At 39.1% G+C, this 20067-nt stretch overlaps 1 protein-coding gene across 1 annotated transcript in view; it reads left to right on the top strand.

Moving 5' to 3' along the window:
- Nucleotides 1-19781, top strand: part of LOC139654121 (protein diaphanous homolog 2-like) — a gene marked incomplete at its 3' end in the record, with an annotated part of 136222 nt that extends 116441 nt beyond the window's left edge. The window contains exons 15-17 of the mRNA XM_071531159.1: nt 4414-4515; nt 6952-7191; nt 19591-19781. Of these exons, the coding sequence (XP_071387260.1) occupies nt 4414-4515; nt 6952-7191; nt 19591-19781 (533 nt within the window). The remainder of the gene's footprint in view (nt 1-4413; nt 4516-6951; nt 7192-19590) is intronic.
- Nucleotides 19782-20067: the final 286 nt, after the last annotated feature.

The following is a 20067-nucleotide window of genomic DNA, read 5'->3' as shown; positions in this document are numbered from 1 at the left end:
CAAATACAGACCTTTCACAGTCAGAGTAGTAGTGGTACCATTTATTTTACATAATATTCACTACAGTTTAATGTTTTGTTTGTATATTTTACGGTAAGTGTAGAAAAGTGGTAAATGTACAGTATGCATTTTTGACAGAGTTGGTAAATATACACATTTCCCAAGGTAAATCTGTAGGTAACTGTGTACATTTCCCAGGTAATATGAGTGGAAAACACAAGTCACAGTAGCACGAGGCTCTCTCACAGTCCTTTAGTGCTCTGCTGACGGCATATCGGTAACTCAATGATTGTGCATTGTGCGTACTGTCTAACGTCTCTGTCTCTACAGTTCTGCACCTGAGGGTCTTTTGATTAATTTAATCAGATTAGGATATTGATTGAAAATAATGATTTAATAAATATTAATAACAAGTTATTTGTACACATGGATGGGAATGAGTTGTGGTAGTGCATCCACAATTGGACTAAAATATAAAATCAATCAGGCTACAAGCTACATCTGCACTGAATACTATAGGCTATCAACACAGCAACAGCATATCTGCCTATGTAAAGAATAAAGAGGCACACATGCCAATGCGCACAAGTTTGGAAAAATAAATAAAACAAATCGGCCTCATATGCACTGCACTCTGTGATGCGGGTCAACCAGGACCATGCATGAAAACTTACCAAACACTAAGGCTGGGTCTCCCTTTGCCAATTTTCTGATGTTGTCGTAGTGATGAGACAGTGAGAGAACCTCGCGCTACTGTGACCAGCGCTTTCTACGTTTTCCACTCACATCAACGGGGAAATGTGTGCATTTACAACCTCATTGGTAAATATGTACATTTACTGGCAAATGTATATGTTTACCATTTCCCCACATTTACCCTAACATATGTATTTATTATTGACTGGGAGATACCAAGCAGGAGTTATGAGGTTTTCATCTAACCAGCAATGTTTTGCTGTTGCTGGTTGCTGTTGTTGTTAGTGGATTGCTGTATCCTGGCATGTGTGCTGATATGCAGTGCCTTCATCTTCGCCCAAGGCAGTAAATGAATGTGTAGTGTTGGTAGCATCCTTCCAGTAATCTCTCCCAGACTGCCGAGTGTGTCTGGAGGCCTGCAGTGAGGAGTCTGGCCCAGCATCATCACCCAGCCTCCCACATCGCCACACATATGGTGCTGCCTTTGTGTCAATCGTGCTCTATGGGGCTTCATATAATTAACTAGATGACAGACAAATGAAATGACAACCACAAGGTGGATTCCATGTCAGCTGTCTTCTTTTTCGCAGTCTTCTTTCTGACTTTTTCAGACCTCTTACATTGTAGCATTTTGAGTAGTTTCCAAACTATTTCAGCTTATTTAAAACATTAAATCCACTCTTAATGTAATAACAACCAAAGGTCCCTACTGTGGAAATTGTGATTAGTTAATTTGTATCAAATAACTTATATGTATGAGTTATTTTGATGAGCTTTTTTTTTGGTTTGTGCACCATCTAAACATGCACTGTGCAGTCACTGACAAGTATTGAAAATATGGATATAACATATGAACTATATTAATTTAACACCCAGAGGGAAAGGTAATGTAGGACATACATTCAGGAAATATATTCAGAAACAACGGCTCTGCCGAAGACACTTTCTCCTCATTTTTATGTATTGTGCCAAACCAGACTCAACTGAAACGGAACCACTAAACACACTGGAAAAGGCTCATAAGGGCCAGAACATACCCCTAATTGTTCATCTTTGCTCAGCAAGCAGTGCCAGAGAAAAACAGCGCAAATAATCGGATTTCCCAGAGTATTAGCAATAATTATTGCAGAGGATGAATGGTTGGCTACTGTGTTGATGCAATTCCATTCAGAATCAATGATACATTGTCAAGGAGGGCTTTGTTCTTTGATCCAGCTGCTAATGTTCCTTAGAGTTCAAAAGAAGAGAGCAAAAAAGACACTTTTATTTACAATTTAAGGCTTTATCCCTCCTCTTATGGCGGATCTTTGCTGCTCAGTTGCAAATATTTTCCTGCCATATGCTTGCATAGCTTTCTAAACAATTTGCTTAATTTGCTGTGGTAGGAAGGTGTAGCTTTATTTTTCTGAACATAAATAAAAAATAAATAAATCAATAAATAAATTAATAATATAAAATCAAATATGAGTGAATAATTAGCAAACATTGTGAGAACTCACCTCCATAAAGAGGGAATTATTTTAATGATTATTACTTCCTTTTCTTAGCGGTTTTCAGGAACCACATTTTCATACCTTTTAATGAACAGTGAATGAACTGTTTACTGTATTTGATATGTGATTCACCTGCATGTATTAACAAAAATGAGTATTAGAACATCAAAGAGATTCAGACTGTAGAATCATGCTAACTCAATCAGCCATAGCAAGCACAGAAAAAAAATGATCTTACCATTTCCATATGAAGGAGTCCTCAGGTGTGTGAAACAGGACTCACTGGTCTGCATAATCAGCAAGGGGTTCTTCTTGAAAGGTCATCAGTGAATAATTTGCAAGCCCTATATTGGAATGAAAATAGGCGGTTTTTACTGTACTGTATATACCCATTGCTCCAACACAGAGGGAAAAAAAAGTCCACTGATCATATAATTATTATATAATTCTTAGTTACATTGACACAAATATAAGTTTTTACATCACTGATAAGCTACAAGTGCTCTGATTTCGTTGTGCTGTTTCTACCCATATGATCAAAAGCCTTCATTATCAAGGCACCATTGCTTGCTGCAGACTCTAATTGGGGCTGCAGCAAAAACAAGCAACATTTGATATAATGGCTCCCTCCCAAACAGGAACTAGCCAGGCCTGCATTATGGCTTACTTTTTATACTGCTGAATTCCCTCAGGGAAAGACAGAGATGTCATCATTAGTGGGCAGCAGACTCTGGCCGTGTAGCCTGCGATGGCTGCCGAGGTCTATAGCTGTGGCCAGCCAAGCCCATGGCCCAGTGGCAGTGTCTGCTCTCTGTCTGTTTTCCCTGTCTGTGTTCCCATCTGACCACGTGACCCTGCGCCAGTCTGCCAGTCCGCCAGTCCTGCTGAATAAATTTGGGGAGCTAATGAGGGAGGAAGCTTTGAGAAGACCAGGAAAAGGGCACCTTTTCCTCTCCTTCTCCTCTTAGAAAAAAGAGGGGAAAGTCGCTCTTCTCAATTACATTAACTCGGCTGACCTTTACATGAACAATTAACATTTACAGAAAACACAGCCCCTCCCACCATCATCTGCTGTATCTTCTTCGTCATCATCATGATCATCATCATCATCATCATCATTTTCTTCTTCTCCTTCTCCTTTTCTTTCTCTCTCCTTCTCCTTCTCCTTCTCCTATTCAAGCTTCCATGTAGTGAAAACTACCAGACAAGTAGCAAACAAATAGCAAATTTGTATGTTGGATTATACAGTCGATGGTCAGTTAGCTGAAGGTCATTGACATGTGGGTGAACAGTGATTGACTGAGATTCATTGCTATCACAGTAAACAGCCAACAGTGAGCAGTGATTATGTCACCTTATCTACTCATCCTCCTACCAGACCATCAGCAAACCTGCTCTGTGTATCCCCACTGAGATATGGACCAAAATAAAGGCGGCTATATGGGATGAAATATTAAATGTTTGCTTTAACAGTGTCACATCTCAAAGGCAAAGCTTTCTGTGCCACTTGTGTTTACTCACAAATACATCACAAACCTGACATGTCAGTACCAGTGTTTATCCAAGCCTCTGCAGCAGTACCTCAAAGGGCACAAGTTCATGTACCGGTTTAATGCTTGTACTATCTGTATGAATAGATGTCTATAAAAAGTTGTGTTTTCCTCACCCTTATTTGACCAGACAAGTCAAATAGGAACACACATATATACAAAATTCACGCCTGGGAGCTGCCCAATATAACCACAGTCTTGTACTGGGTGGCCACTGAGCAGTTCCACTGGAACAGTAAGGTGTTGCATGACTTACTCAAGGGCACCTCAGCAGTAGTTGGTGAGGAAAGGTGAAGTGTGTCTTGTTTACTTTACATGCTCAGATGGGATTTTAACTCGCAACCATCCCACCATAAGTCCACCCCTTTAAGAGCTACAACTGACCTCAGCTCACCTGTCTAATCATTAGGCTGTTGCCGCCCCTAAGAAGGAGGCTATCTGAATTGTCAGAAGATTTCAGGGTGATATACCATGCTTCTGTATACTTCGGTGTTATACATATTTTTATCCCTCTGCTGTCTAAGGTATCCTGTCTTCCTTGTCTGTGAGGTGCATTTTATAGTCCTTGCGTGGCAAGTAAGTGGCATCCGCATTAACAGTGGCTGTGTGTGTGTGTGTGTGTGTGTGTGTGTGTGTGTTTGTTTGTGTGTGTGTGTGTGTGCTCGCATTTACAGAACCTGATAAAGAACCTGCCAGAGCAGAAAGAGCTGAGTGCGCTGGCGGAACTAAAGGGTGAATATGAAGAGCTAGTGGAGTCGGAGCAGTTTGGCATTGTGGTGAGTATAATATCCTGGAGCCTACTGGATGGCCTCAGGAGATCACACAGTAATGCACACACATGCACACACTTCCCTATACTCCCTAAACACTCTCATTCATACTGTACACTGTTGAGGAATTCCATCTGTCTATCTCTCTCTCTCTCTCTCTCTCTCTCTCTCTCTCTCTCTCTCCACTCACACTCATATACTCTTACACACTCAGTCAGTCTTGTTCTAGCATCATTGTTTCATGCACCAGTGTCATGTCTGCCTCTTTATTTGAGACTCCTGAGTTGGGCCGGTGGTTGTGCAAGGGAACAGGAAATTAAGAAATGAACTATTTAGAAATGTGGAGGAATAAATGCAGCGTCTAGCCTTTCTATGCTATTTGGCCTTTGTCAATGTAAAAATATACAATAATGTATGAATAAGAATAAAATAATATAAAGGGCATGTTTTCGGGCAAGTCAGATGTGATAGACCAATTTACGATTGGCAGAAGCTGTGATTTTAATAAATAATGAACACTTGACTCAAAGATAGAACATGGTTGTATCCTTTCTGATGGGGTTTCAGTATCAAGAACTCAGCAAATATCATATTTTGACATCAACTTTCAATATTGTCTCATGATGGAATCATACCCTTAGGCTATGAATCCTGTCGGTAATAAAGTTTTTGAAAACCATACAGCTAAGGCAGGACAGCTTGGCGATTCAAACCATTCCTCGTTAATTCATTTTCAATGATCACCTAAAGCTCTCCTTTGTTTAATGTTAAAATAACTCCTGCCTTCTGTAACATATTTTACACTTTGTTAGTCATACTACTCTTTTAAAAACCCCTCTTTTAGAGTCACTGAAATAACTTACTGAAAGTATTTGCCAGGCAAATATGTAGTAAGAATATTAAATACCAAGTTATAACAGCTGTAATATTTAGAAATCAAAGTTGAATTACTTAAAAACACCCATGGTATTATTAATCAGTTCAAGTAACTGTAGTTACATTATAGAAGTTGAATGGCATAACTCCTCCATTTAACAAATATTCTTACTATGTATTTACCTGGTATATACGGTAAATATGGTAATACCTGGTAATACCTATACTTAGGGTGACTGAAATGGAAGGAATGCCAAATAGTGTGACTATTATAGAAATCATTGTAATATATAAAACATGTTACGCAAGGCATAGATTACCTCAACATCAAAAAAGAAAGAACCTTTAGGTGATGATTGTAAATCCATTACATGGAGTACATCAAGCTGTTCTTACAACATACCTTTGTCTTATTGTGCAGAGACACATGGATGTATCCATAGAACAAGATCATAGCAGTGTATTGCACAGAATTACAAAAGAAATGTTCAATTAAACCCCAGGGTCACAGGCATGCTACCCTGTTCCTAGTCAGTCTTGTTACTTGTTGGAGGCTTTTCTTCGCCTACGTCTTTTAGGAGATGTAATGGAGCAAGTTGTGACACTTTCCCTCGTTGTGATCTCACCGATGTTGTGATTATATACCTACCCACTGATGAAGTAGCTTCTCAATGCAGAGCTATTTAGTTCCCCAGGGAAATAAGCCATGTTCAAGCTTTCCTTTGCCAGAGCTGTCACCAACTTGCTCTCTTTCATTGTGATTTCTCCTTATTGTATACAGACGAATCAATTCAAGTGAGGGAGAGGGGAGTGTGTTTGTGTGTGTGTTGGGGGTGGGGGGGTGTTAAGAGGAATTTGGGTTGGTGGGAATATTGGTGTGGGGGGAAGGGATTTTTGATAGACAACTTGCTCACACACATGAATAAATTTGAGCAGTAATGAAACATTATGGGCTGGGTCTGAAGGCTGCCTCCAAGCACCGGATTATGCAGCAATCTGTAGAATGTGTCTGTGGTTGCTGCTTTGCCACATATCTTACAGCCAAAGCCCTATTCGTTTTAATTCCCTCCCTTTTTCATCACTCTGTTTTTTCTTTCATTTTTCCCTACATTTTTACTAGCTTCAATGATTCCACTCGCAACCAAGCCCCACAGCCATGGAATAACAAGTATTGATTGGGGGTGTTATATTATTTACTGAAAAATCTGTTTCATGGGAGATGCGTTCTTTTTCTCAAATGGTGGCAGGAAAGTGTACGTGTCATTTAAGCTAGATAGAGGGTTGGACTCACTGCATCTTAATCATGTTTCAGGTATAATTTATCATATTGTTGACAGAGTTCCCTTTTTAAAATTAAAGGCATTACACAACATGTACTTAAGTGGGGAAAAAAATGGGGAAAAGTTTTGAACTTGAACAGTTAAGCTGAACATGTTTTCTTAAGGGATTTATCCTGAAAGTACACACATTGTTAGATCATTACTGGGCCTCAGTTATTTGTTTATTCATGCATTTGTTTATATATAATACAAACTATTTACTTTGTGTCCGCTTATTCACCCTCAGATGAGTTCAGTAAAGCTCCTACGTCCACGTCTCAACGGCATCCTGTTCAAGCTGACTTTTGAGGAGCAAGTGAATAACATCCGGCCAGACATCATGAATGTGACGTTTGCCTGTGAGGAGGTGAAGAAGAGTGAAGGCTTTAGCAGACTTCTGGAGTTGGTGCTGCTAGTTGGCAATTACATGAATGCTGGCTCAAGGAATGCCCAGACATTTGGCTTCAACATCAACTGCCTCTGCAAGGTAACACACTAACACACTGACATACAGTAGATGAGCGATATTACATCCCCCATTTGTATCTTGTTACAAATGGGGTCACTATGCTGGCAGTGTTTTCATCACTGAAAGCATCACATCCAAGTTAAAGTTTAGGAAATCTGAGTTTGATAATGTCTTTACCATATACATGTTGAAATTTACTTGTGTCTGATGCTTTGAGCGTGGAGGAACTCCATTCACCACTCAAGTCACGTCCAAGTCATCAATATCATACAAACCGTTGTCCCCAGACATGATCATTATTTTTTTTTTCCTGTGCTCTGGGGAGAGGACAGTTAAACAGATGAAAACATGTTGTATAATCTGTACTTCTTCTGTGCTGATGCTACATATGCAGGAGCACAAATCTGGGTATGTTGGTGTGGCAAATCCAGTGTTCCTTCGGTATTCCTGCAAGCTGACTAAATCAGAACGAAGTGTCAGTGTAGAGCTTGGTAAAGCCTCAGGGGGCTGATTGGGCCATTATTGACGGACAAGAAAAAATGTCTGCTTTCTCACTTTGGTCAATCAAGTAAATGGCCCCCTGAGTGGCGGGTCTAGGCTACCTAATGGGCTCATCAGGGAAGAGGAGGCTGGTGATGGGAATGAAGAACAAGGGGAAGGGCACAGACTGACCCCTCCACCTTCAGCTCTCCATTGTCCCTCCTTGTCCTGCCAAGGACACACAAATCTCCCAGGGGCTGTCATGTGTGTCCAGCAACCTGAATTTTGACTCTGGTTTTGCAGGGACAGTGGTAAAATGCAGATTATGCGTCACCAGAGAATAGCTTGAAGGTGTTGGTTCATTATCAACTATAAAATATATTCTTTGTTTCTTATGCCATGACATGTTGTGTCACATTATTGTTGCATTTAAATAGCATGGCATCATTTTTAACAGAAAGCTATTAACTGCATTTGTTCAGAACATCATATGACAATTGAAAATGAACCGTTGCAGATGATAAGTAGTAACAGTAGAGGAGATTTTTCAGAATGAAACATATTGACTGAACGGGGAAAACCAGCTGCCATGTAATGAGTCAAATCCGAGGAATGCTGTTTCTCTTGTGTTTTATCACTGTCTCTCTGAGGCGAAAACACTTTCAGAGGCTCTACTTAATAATGAAAGACCACATGGCAATGATTTGTGTTCAGTTTAAGTTGAACAGAGCAGGCTGTCTATTCAGCACTTGACTTGTAGCTGGGAATCATTTCCCCAACATCAGTATGACCTTGTCTCCTTGAAGTTTCTAGAGGTGATACATTTAGAAATGTGAATAGCACCAACTATTATCATAACTACCATTTATGTCCATAGCACTTGGTTGTTGGTGTGGTTGTTGGAAATTAAGTGACTTGACATCACCATGCTCCTGTATTCATAGAACTCATATCTTAAACAGGAACAGGATCAGATTGTGGGGGAATAATTTAATTTTTTTTATTATTTATTTATTTATTTATTTAAAAATCAGCTCCTGTTTTGGACATTCAGGACATACAGCCTCTTTTAAGCTTCAGTTAACTTGAATCTTACCCAGGGAGAGGAAAAGGGGGAAAAAGAGGTGAAAAAAAAACTTCAGCCCCACTGCGTTCAATTCTTTGCTTCTTGTCATCCACTTGAAAAAAAGTAAGTTCTGCAGAATAGATTTGACACCTGTCATGGAAGGTAGTCTCCGAGGAATACACATAAAGATTATGGCAACTTCAAAAAACCAAACAAACATACCAGAAGAAAACCAGCCACATTCACCTGAGAGGGAAGAAGTTTTTCACCCTTGCTGAGCATCTTTCAAAGCCATAGAGCAAGAAAAAACTTAGACATTAAGTTAATTAAAACTTCATCCTTATTTTCCTCCTTTGGGGGCCCATTGTATACATCATTCATCCTAATATACAGTATGTGCCATAGCCTACTGTACTCTGGGCATAGAGAAGGAGAGTTGGTATTGTTTTTGCAACTTTACAATTATCAGTGCATACAGTACATTGCTACATCATCATGCAACAGCTCAATTATTACACCGCATAACCTGCTGACAATGTCTTTTTGTCCGGGAATGTTTTTTGTTTATGCACATAAGGCATAAGTTAACAAAGAACTAAGATATACAAGATATATGAACTGGTCTTTCTACCTTTCTCTAATTTAGTTTGCTGAGTAGTTTGCCACAGTTTAACTGTTCTTTCTGTAGCCTTATTTATTTTACAAAACTACATGGAAGTAGTTGTATTAACCGTGACGATTGTGCAAATGATTAATTTTGTGTTGTAGTGTATATTATAGTTTCCATGTATTCCTCTGTGCATGTAGAGGAAAATATGTCATTTTTCATAATTTCATGAAGATATTGCACTGTATATGTCAATCATTAAATCAAGAGTGTACTTTGTGCAGATGTGTTAATGAACAACCTGTCTAGTTATAATTATTTACTGACCTGCCCCTTTCCCACCCTTCCTTAATTTTCACTTGCACCAGAACCTGTCCATCGCCACTGGTGTTGCCTAGAGCTCAATGGGTGTGATTTGTTTACCTCTCAAAATAAACTGGCTTTATGCTGCCATTTTGAGATTACCACACTGTCTGTTGGTGCATTCCAGGCTCAGTGCCACTAGCCCTCAAGACTTTTCAAAGTCCCAATGCCACTTAGTCTCCTGCGCTGATTCCCTGAGCAAGGCCACTCATGTGTGACCCCCCCACCCCCCAATAGCTCTCTCTCTCTCTCTCTCTCTCTCTCTCTCTCTCTCTCTCTCTCTCTCTCTCTCTCTCTCTCTTCTCTCTCTCTCTCTCTCTCTCTCTCTCTCTCTCTCTCTCTCTCTCTCTCTCTCTCTCTCTGTGTCTGATTTAAAGTTAGCAGTAGACAAATTATACTGTTTGGGGATAATTGTTGCTGAATTCTTGTCAGAGATCTGTGCTGCAGCTCCTTCTGCGGAAATTGAGCAGTCAAGGCTGACAATCCTTCTGTTCGATTGAGGGTTCTATATTCCCATCACCACTTTTTGTCTTTTATTAGTTAATTGTTATGTTATTTATTTATTTCCATACTACATATTTCAGTGGAAGCCCATTAGTATGCTGTCTACCTTGGTGCTACAAGCAGAATGTTAAATTTATCGGAATGGATAAGTGCACTAACTAGTCAGGGATTTGGGATAATGCTACCTCAAGGCAATTTATGTTACGATAGATTGAATGATATGCCTGTTCAAAATTTGCTTTCAGTAACACAATAATGAAGCATCCTTTATCCACGTAAACAGATTTCTGTGAAGGATTAGAATTTATACACACCCTACCCCGTTGCCTGTGTTTCTCTTCCTGATTGCAGAACTTATTTGAGCATATACCATCTCATCCCTCTGTTTAATGGGTGGACTGGGAATTGCCTGTCTACCCATAATATAATGGATGTTCACCAAATTTCAGATTCCATACTCAAGAACTGCGACACTGTTTCCCCAGTCTCTCATGTGGTACTGCAGATGTTGAATGTCAACCTGGTATCATTTAACGTCCAGCGTTTAACTGCGAACACTCGAAGGGCCCGCTTCAGTCCTTGAGTTAAGTGCCGGAAATATGTAAATCAAGGCGTGTCCACCTTCACATTCTGGTACGCAGATTGTTACTTTGACTGAAGTTCAACTCTAAGTAAGGCCCCAAGGTGGAGCACAAATGGAAAGTTAACAATTTGAAAGTCCTCTTTAGATTTTAAACGGCTTAATGCAGTCTTATCAAAAAGGATGAGAGAGCAAACTTCTTTTCTGACATGATCTCTAAGAACTATCATAAATCTATGGTTCTGTTCAATGTTAAAGTTATGACGACAACACCCTGCACAGGGACGTCAGCACCTTCTCAGTCAGTACGGGCAACAACTACCAAGGAAGGCCGCCGATACTGCCCAGGTGCAGCCACAGTGATAGTGACAGGAGACACACCCATACACACAGCAGATGAACAGACACGCAATAACATGAATAAACAGGTGCACACAGCACTTTGCAAGAAATAAAAAATAAAAAGCTGCTATACAGATAAAGTTTATTGTTATTGTTGTTAATATTCCATTCAATACACACCTGAGACCCTGCAATATATCTGGTGTTCCCATCGGTTTTATGATGCAAAACAAAAAATGTGTATACTAATAAACGCCTAAGACAAATAGGATATGAATTGTTAGTTGTTGTTTTTTCTTTGCATTTCTATTTCATTGGACAGTGGACAGTAGAGACAGGCAGCAAAGAAAGAAAGGGGGATGACATGTGACAAAGGTCCCACGCTGAATTGAAACCCACAAGGTTGCAGGTACATGGTATGTGCCAACTGAGCCACTAGGTCCCCCCAAGTCCCAAAATCCTTAAATGGATTATATAGACTCTGTATTGCTGTAGATTGGTCTGTGAATATTTGGTTTGGTATGTAAAGCAATTTGTGTCCTGCCATTTATATGCTCAAGTTTTTAAGGAATCATCAAGATAGAAAGGTATAGTGGCAGGGCACAGGGGGGGTGCCAAGAAATCATTTAAATGAGCTTTGTTTAACAGACGCCCAGGTTTTGTGCTTGGATAGGGCCTCGATCATTGATCTGTGCCGTTGATTTGCAGAGACAGATCTCACAGCTGACATCCCTCCCGTGTTCCTTCAGGTAACATACGCCCTTTCCATCCTGGTGACAGGTGCTGTGTCAGCTGGACAAGATATCCTGGGATGTTGTGGAAATATCTCAGTCCTTTGTCTCCCGTTGCCTGGCATAGTTCTTAACAGCAGTGAGTAGGTACAGAATATATTGGCCAGAAACTGATGGCCAAGGACAGATTCCTTGGTGCAAAGAACAAACACACAAGAACACATTTTTAGGAATAGGAAAAGACAATGTTCCATGAACATTAAGTTGGTGTGATGCAGACAGATGCAGATGGAAGAGTTTGTGTAAAGTTACAGTTGAGCAGTGCAATTGAAGAGTGGCTTGAAAGCAGTTGTCATTAAGAAACCCATCTCATCAAAAAAAATAAAAATGAACATTTCAAATGGAAAAAATATAAAAATTGTTTTACTAATTTTCACTTTAGGAAAAAACAGGAATAGCATAAATCATTTTAGATTTTTTTTTTTTTTTTTCAATTAACGCCCCAGGGGCTTGCTGTAAATTCAGTCTTTGTGCATCGTTGTTCTAACCAAAATGGAATTAAAAGCACATGATATTCAAAGGCAATAAAACAGCAGAGAAACATGAAAGACAGAAAAGTCCAAGGGCTGATTTTCCACCTTACCAATGGGAAGGAAAAAGAAGCCAAGATTTTGAATAAACCCTTTTGCAAGCAAAGGCACACCCAAATCCCCAAATCCCCACGCACTTTCAAATTGCACACATTGAGTAGTTGCAGTCTGTACAGGAACAGCTCAAACGTGCATGTCTCAATCAGCATATACTGTATATACTGTAACATGATATCATAATGTTTACATTCATGTGCTATAACACAAAAAAGAATAATAGTTATTAAAGTCTTGTGATTCCAATGATATCTGCCATGCAAGATTTAGGTTGTATTCTGTATAATTTTATCAGTGCTGGGCAGGACAGCGTGAGACCTGTCACAGTTTAGGTCAATGCCATAGTAGTTTTTATTCAGCATGTTGAAATCTATATTCAAGACCTTAAAACTGTTCCTTTTCCTCCATCCAAATGTGTCAGCATTATATGCGGCAACTGAATAATCTACATTATATCACATGAAGTAACTGTTTAATTACAGATGTAGGTAAGACAAAGAAAATATAAATATGTCTAGAGCAGGGAGAGTGATAATTTTCCATTTATTGAAGTATGAATAAGTGAATATGTGTTCTCTGTGGACTTGATCCAGTCTTAGTATGTCAATATAATTAATTCTGCTATGCTAGTAGGCTTGCAATTTTGTCAGATAATTTTAATGACTGCCTAATCACCTTAAAGCACATGGTTTCACCACATAAATAGCCCCGACCCACTGTAGTCAATATATGCCTGTAGCGTGTAGAGTCGAAACTATCGAATTTAGAATTTAGTAAAGGTATGGAAATATGAAACTTTGATCAAGATATCAAATTACACCTGTGGGGGCACCACCTTCATAGATGAAGGAAAAACAGACCTTTACTTGGCTACACTAATCAGTCATCAATCTGAAGATCATGAGATCTTTTCAGTTCAGGGATTACTTTTCTCTGCAGAGAAGGAAATACAGAAAAACCAACTTTATAGTGAATGAATATATTTATTAACTACCTACTAGACAAACAAACAAACAAACAAACCATGTAATACATGAAACGGGTGAGATGTGTGACAAATGGACAGATGATAAACCAGAATAAAACACTAAACTATAGGTTGAATAATGAAATGAGAATGAAATAAAATAAAATGAGAATGAAATGAAAATAAAATGAGAAGGAAAGGAATATTGGAATAAAAATGAAATGAGAATTAGGGATAATTATTGACAACAGTAAATAGTGTTATGTCAATTTAGATCAATAAACCAGAGAAACGAGGCGGGTCGCTCTAAGGGATCAATCAGACTATACTAACTTTCCTGATTGGATTAAATGATAATTTTAGTGAAGCTTTTGCATCAACTCTCAGCAGAAAGACATGGAAAATGTTTCAGCCTACTTGCTGGGTCCATCAGGAGGTTTCGACCGTGTAGAAGCTAGTTTCTCGAAGATCAGCAAGTCTGGTAAGCTCATAAATAGTCGGGTCGCCTGGCAACGGAAAACGATGGAGTTGGAGCAGGTCTTTTGAAAAACACGCTTTTTCAGGTGGATGTCCTTGCGACCGGACTCCAGGCAGGATGGAGCAGGAGGCTTCGGCAGGCTGGCCGGTGGTCAGCTGAGAGAGTTGACTGGAGCTTCTGGCTTCTCTAACTTTTACCAATTAACGGATTAACAACTCATTCTTAAAATAACTTTGTAACAGTCTTCGCGGTTCTGGTGATGATATCTATTAAAAAGTGAGGCTCAACTTCGTAGTATGAACGGCTTGTAAAAAGGCAGGATCACATTAGTGACAAAGAGTAGCTACAAGGCAGCGAGGTCTGGATTTCAACGTTGCGTCTATGCTTTAGCTCTCATATAGCCCAGGATCATTACGGCTATGTATAGACCTATTTTAGACCAAGCAGTAAATACATTATTACAATGAATAAACATCTGTAAATACCAAAAATACGCACCAGAGAAGTCCTGTAGACTAGCCTACAAGATAATTATCTGAGCACAAAAAGTAATTTCAACATTGCGTCTATGCGTAGCTCTCATATAGTCCAGGATAATTTTGTCTATGTATAGACATCTAATAAACTTTCACTTTTCAACCCCATTTAAACTTAATTTAGCCTAGACGGCTATGGCCATTTAGACGTGTTTTGAACGTCTAATCAACGTAAAATTGCTCAGTGGGATGGATTGCATAAAACCATTACATGAAACATGATTAGACAATACAACTTTCACTATTCAAAATTTGCTGTGAACTGAGTTGTTTTAGCAGAATAGCCTAGATATGTACTTTATAATCTTCATATTTAAATCACAAATACACTTTTAAACTTTGGTGGTTGATATAGGGAAACAATGAAATAGAACATAATTATCGATGTGGAGGCCAAGAATGGGTAAATATAATCAGACCTTAGGTAGCAGTAGCAGAGAATAACTGGGTCCAACTATTGGGAGGATAATTAAAACCTTAAGCATATATGATTAACCAATTTAGTGTATAATTCACACTATTCTAAAAACTCATTGGAGACATTAGGAAATACAAAGTAGAGAAGAGGACTAAACCAAGAATGAAAATAATTTATGGATTTATGACTTTTATGGCTCTATCCAGAAAGGTGGGGGTAACATGATACAAAATGTATTTAATTATCTAATGTGACTAATTGTCCAACATCAGTTCAATAGAACTCAGTCTTCTGGTCCAGATAAAAAGAAATCTTCTTATTTTAATTTGTGTGAGTCTGTGTGTGTGAGGGAGATCCTGGTCTGCAGTCTGATGTGGCTTGTAGATAAAACTTGTAAATTTCAGAAGAGTTGTCTGATTGGCGGAGGAGATCCCCCCTTAGTCTTGGTCAGCGTCAAGGTGACACTTTTGTAGCTTTAAAGGTGGAGGGTCATTTTTGTTCCTGGGAAAGAATGTTACTCAAGGGTCCATTTTGAGCTGTGGAGACCTGGTTCTGCTACATGCCCACAGTGTGTCCATCCTCCTCCCCTGCTGGGCCCTGCATTGGTCCAGGTTAAAGCTTCTAGACACCCCCTTAACTCATTAACAGATTTTATGAAAAATCACCAGGCTATGGATGATCCACAACGCAGGCTTCCTGTATTATTGTGTTTCTTCTGAAATTAAGGCACAGTAAGTATGGGCTTAGTTCAGTTTGATATGACAAGAGATAATGTAAATTTTCACTATACTAGATTTTTAGCTGCGACAGCAGCTACTTTTAGTCACTCGGTCGGTCTGTCCCAAAAATTACAGGGGCACAGCTATAAAGACTGTGAGCCTGATTGCTGCATCACTCTGAGTTTAGCTCGGTTGGTATAGGTTTGCCACACCAGAGATAATGGGTTCTAATCCCAAGTGAGTCAATTTAGCACCAAGCTGGTTGCAGCTCATCATGAATTGTGTGCTTGTTTATTTGTTATTTTAAGAATACTTTACAACATTCCCAAATCCCTGAATGTTTAACTTTTTTTTTTCCTCTTCCCTTTTCCCGTTTTTCATAGCATATGGGCAATATGAACTAGCGGATGAAAGCAGCATACCAAAGAATTAGTTTTTGCATGTGGTAATGACAGTTTGAGTTATAACAATAAACAAATTAAGATTTGAAATGCATGAAATTAAATTGTGATTACCCAATGTGAGCAAATGATTGATCCTCATCTAATGAAAGTGTTTGTGTGCATTTTTGTGTTTGTGTGTGAGAGTATGCTTCTGTCTACAATTGTTTGCATTCACATTTGTCTGAATTTGATGAGTGTGTGTGTGTGTGTGTGTGTGTGTGTGTGTGTGTGTGTGTGTGTGTGTGTGTGTGTGTGTGTGTGTGTGTGTGTGTGTGTGTGTGTGTGTGTGTGTGTGTGTGTGTGTGTGTGTGTGTGTGTGTGTGTGTGTGTGTGCATGCATGTGTGCGGGCATGTCCAACTGAGGGCTGTGTATAGCTAGGATATTGTCGGTATGAGCACACAGAGGTGGGTTGTGCTAATTAGCTCTCCCAGCATGCCATTCCAACAGCATGGCAATCACGGTGGGGAATGAATATGGAACAAGTTTCCTATGCAGTGAAGTGGAGACATCGGCGTGTGCGTACACACACACTTGGCAAACACACAGTACTTTTATTCAGACTTTCCTGCCTCGCTGTCTCCTATTGTTTCATTTCCATGGGTGTGGCATCAATTCAGCAGGGGTGTTGCAGCACTTTGCCGTGCCGCCTCTAATTCTTTTTTTCTTTTCACTTGTGCATTACGATCCCATGTGCCAATATGTCAGGTCGCATCATATTGCATTGAATTTCCTTTTCATATACTGTACCTCCATACAGTCCCTCATTTGATAATGGAGATTGACTATTATTGATCATTGTTGATATATGCTTAGCTAATTGCTACCTATTACATAGGTAGTATATTTTCTTGTGGGCCATGTACCACTGGAAAGGCAGAATAGAGATGTTGGACTTGTATCACAAATCTCCTAGCAACCATCGTTGGTGCTATCATGGAGGTCCACTGGAGAGCGGGCTGTGCACAAATAATGGATAAATATATAACATTTTATTTTCATCTTTAACCCTGTTAGTCATAGTCCCTGCCCTAAAGTACTGTGAGTTGTAGCTTGAGAAGAATTAGCTCAGTTTACCTAAATAAACAGTTGGTTTCAGGCTTTGTTATCTAGCTAATTAGCCAGCAGGCTTATTTAGCAAAGCAACGATAACATTTACGTTAACACCTTGTACATTGCACAAAATGAGAACTTGAAAGACAATAATAGATCCAAATAAACATTTTTGTTGTAACAGTACAGCCACTTTCTACAACAGGTACATGTGTCACTACCTCTGGGTCATGAAATGGCTAGCTCTGTTTGATTCCAAATTTTGTTACGCAACCAATAGGCTGTATGAATTACAACCCAAAAAAGCTTGCAGTAGTAACTGCCAATTAAATGTTTCAGGATCAGAGGAATATTGCCAGTTTTCTTGCTGTTTTGTAGGTACCAAACAGTCCCTTATGAGTCTATGTGCTGAGCACTAGTGGTGTCCACAGATATTAATATATTTTAATGACCTGAGCTATAAATAACTAATGCGTCTCCTGAATTAAATTCTTCAGAGAGGTTTATGATGAGCTTGGAAATGTGATTTAATTGTTGCACTGATACATGCAACAACAGGGCCCTCAAAGCTCTGCCTTTTGATTTTTCAATCATTCAATAAATGGAAAAGAAGCACAGTATATATCTTTATACTTTGTGGTTTCATGTCTCTATACTACTTTTTTTTTTTCTAATACGTCTAGCTAATTTGCATGGGCCCCTCTAAATTGAAGGATGTGTCTGTCTGTGCAACTGTGTGATAGAAATAAGTTCATATATTCTACATGAAGATGCTCTAATACATGCTGTGTAAAGTGTAGGTTTTTATGATGAAAGTTGTGGAAATGGTGCACTGAAAGCTGGAGAAATGGCAAGTGTGAAGCAGTAAGACTGACTGCAGGACTTTCACTTAATTAAAGCATTTAGGAGCTGGTCTGAACTATGCAGGGTGTTGGACTTGTTTTGGAATCTGCACTGGAGCTTCCATGTAAACTAGTCAGGGGGCTTTTGAGCTGGATAAAGTCAAAATGAGCTGTTGGTATCAAACTTGATGAGGTGCTGAGTTTAAAGTCATGACTCAGGGAGGTGGAAGCTGCTAATCAGTGAAAATATCATCAAAGACAACACACACACAGACACACACACACCCATACATGTAGGTAGCACTTTTACACATTCACTCGATTATATCCGCATCTACAGTACATCGGCCCAAAGTGTTGAGCATGTGGATATTTCAAAATTGATTGATGTGATTTATGTAATAGATCGTACTATAATTCCAATAGCAATCCACAGATGTTACTACTATCTGTTGTCCTTGCATGTAATTATCTGGATAGTTAAGTAGCTTCTTTTCTCAGAGTCCAGTCGACTTTGAATAGATAAATACCTGCAGAGAGCAATTGCTGAATTATGCTTTTTTAATGGATTAATCAATTTCCTTGCTTTTCAAATTGAGGTGTGCCGCAATTCATCCTACCTATGCAGAATCACTGTTTTATCCGGGGAAGGAATCCTCCACTCTGTGAAAAGAGAGCCCCTTTAGGGCAAAAGGTTTTATTGATCACTAAGTTCCCTTTGAATAGGCAATTATCTGCCCAGGATGTGCTCGGATTAATATATTGCCATTGTTTGCATAGCCAGATAGATGATTTCCCTCAACATGCATATCATTGGTAGTAATCCTTGATCATTACAACAGAATCACACTGGAGGTTGAGCATAATGCTTCAGTGAGAGTGACTACCATTCATTAGACTTGAAAAGAAAAACAGATGAGATGATGAGTAGCCTGATTCCATCCTAATGAACATAGTCTAAAAAATTGTACTTCTAACACATAGATCAACTATGTGACACAGATCATATTTTTCTTTTTTGTGTTGTAACAGCTGATAAGGGTAACTGTTGTTAAGAAAGTACTCTTAATGAACTCATATGCGTTTGTTAAGAAATGGAAATGTTCTACCAATGTATCGTGACTACATTTTTGTCATTAATGTTTTACATAAAGAAAGTCCATGTCCCCTCTATCAACAGATGTTTTATCTGTTTGTCGGTGAAAACAAAATTACATTTGACAAGTAAAACAGAGTGTCAAGATCTGTAGCAACTCTGTTTTGTAAAACAAGTCACATCGGATGTGAGACCAACTCTGGTCTCGCATTCAGCACTTGCAGTGGTTTATGGGAAAACTAATATATTTTCTGGCCCATGACTGTCAAACAGAGTTTAAACAAGAAATCGGTGACTCCACACAGTCAGGTCCCCATTGCCATTGGAGAAGTGGCAGGTTATGTCGCTTAATGGCAGTTAAGAGTCTTGGCTGTCTTATTTTTTTATTTTCAGAATCCCTTGTTCATGTTCCCAAAAACAAGTTGAATGGTCAAAGAACATTAAACATAGTATTGCAATGTTTTAGGGTGAATTTCACTTTTAAACATGACTTAAAAGCTCTCAGATGTTGGAACTGATCCAGGATTTCTTTTTTTTCCCTTTTTAGCTTCGAGACACTAAATCAATCGATCACAATATGACACTTCTTCATTTCCTGGCTGAGAAGTGTGAGGACAAGTACCCAGAGATTTTGAGGTTCCCAGATGAACTGGAGCATGTGGAGAGTGCTAGTAAAGGTACGTCTGTCTATCTGAAAACCGTCACACTATCCACAGAACTTGAATTGAAGAAGAAAGTGTACTTCATTGTTTGCCATTTCTTTCTGTCTTTTTTATGACAGCAAGCCCTCTCTCGTTGTGTCAGGAATAGACACATTTTTTCTGACCATGCTGTCATTCTGCCTGTCAATAAACTAATTCCACTCTAATTCCATTCTCAAGTATTTGGTGGAATCCCTGGAGGCTTATTTACTTTGTTAGTCCTGTAATTGGTTATTTAATCTAATTCAACTAAGCAAGTGCTTGACTGAGGCTGCCAGCCATTGTATAAGTGGACTGAATAGCCGTTATGTATATAGCTGGAT

This window comes from Centroberyx affinis, unplaced genomic scaffold (assembly GCF_046629955.1).
Source record: "Centroberyx affinis isolate AG114_WGS23_722 - 3 ecotype Tasmania unplaced genomic scaffold, CSIRO-AGI_Caff_v1 ptg002046l_1, whole genome shotgun sequence".
In the NCBI taxonomy this organism is placed as follows: Eukaryota; Metazoa; Chordata; class Actinopteri; order Beryciformes; family Berycidae; genus Centroberyx; species Centroberyx affinis.
This window is presented reverse-complemented; position numbering and strand designations above follow the sequence as displayed.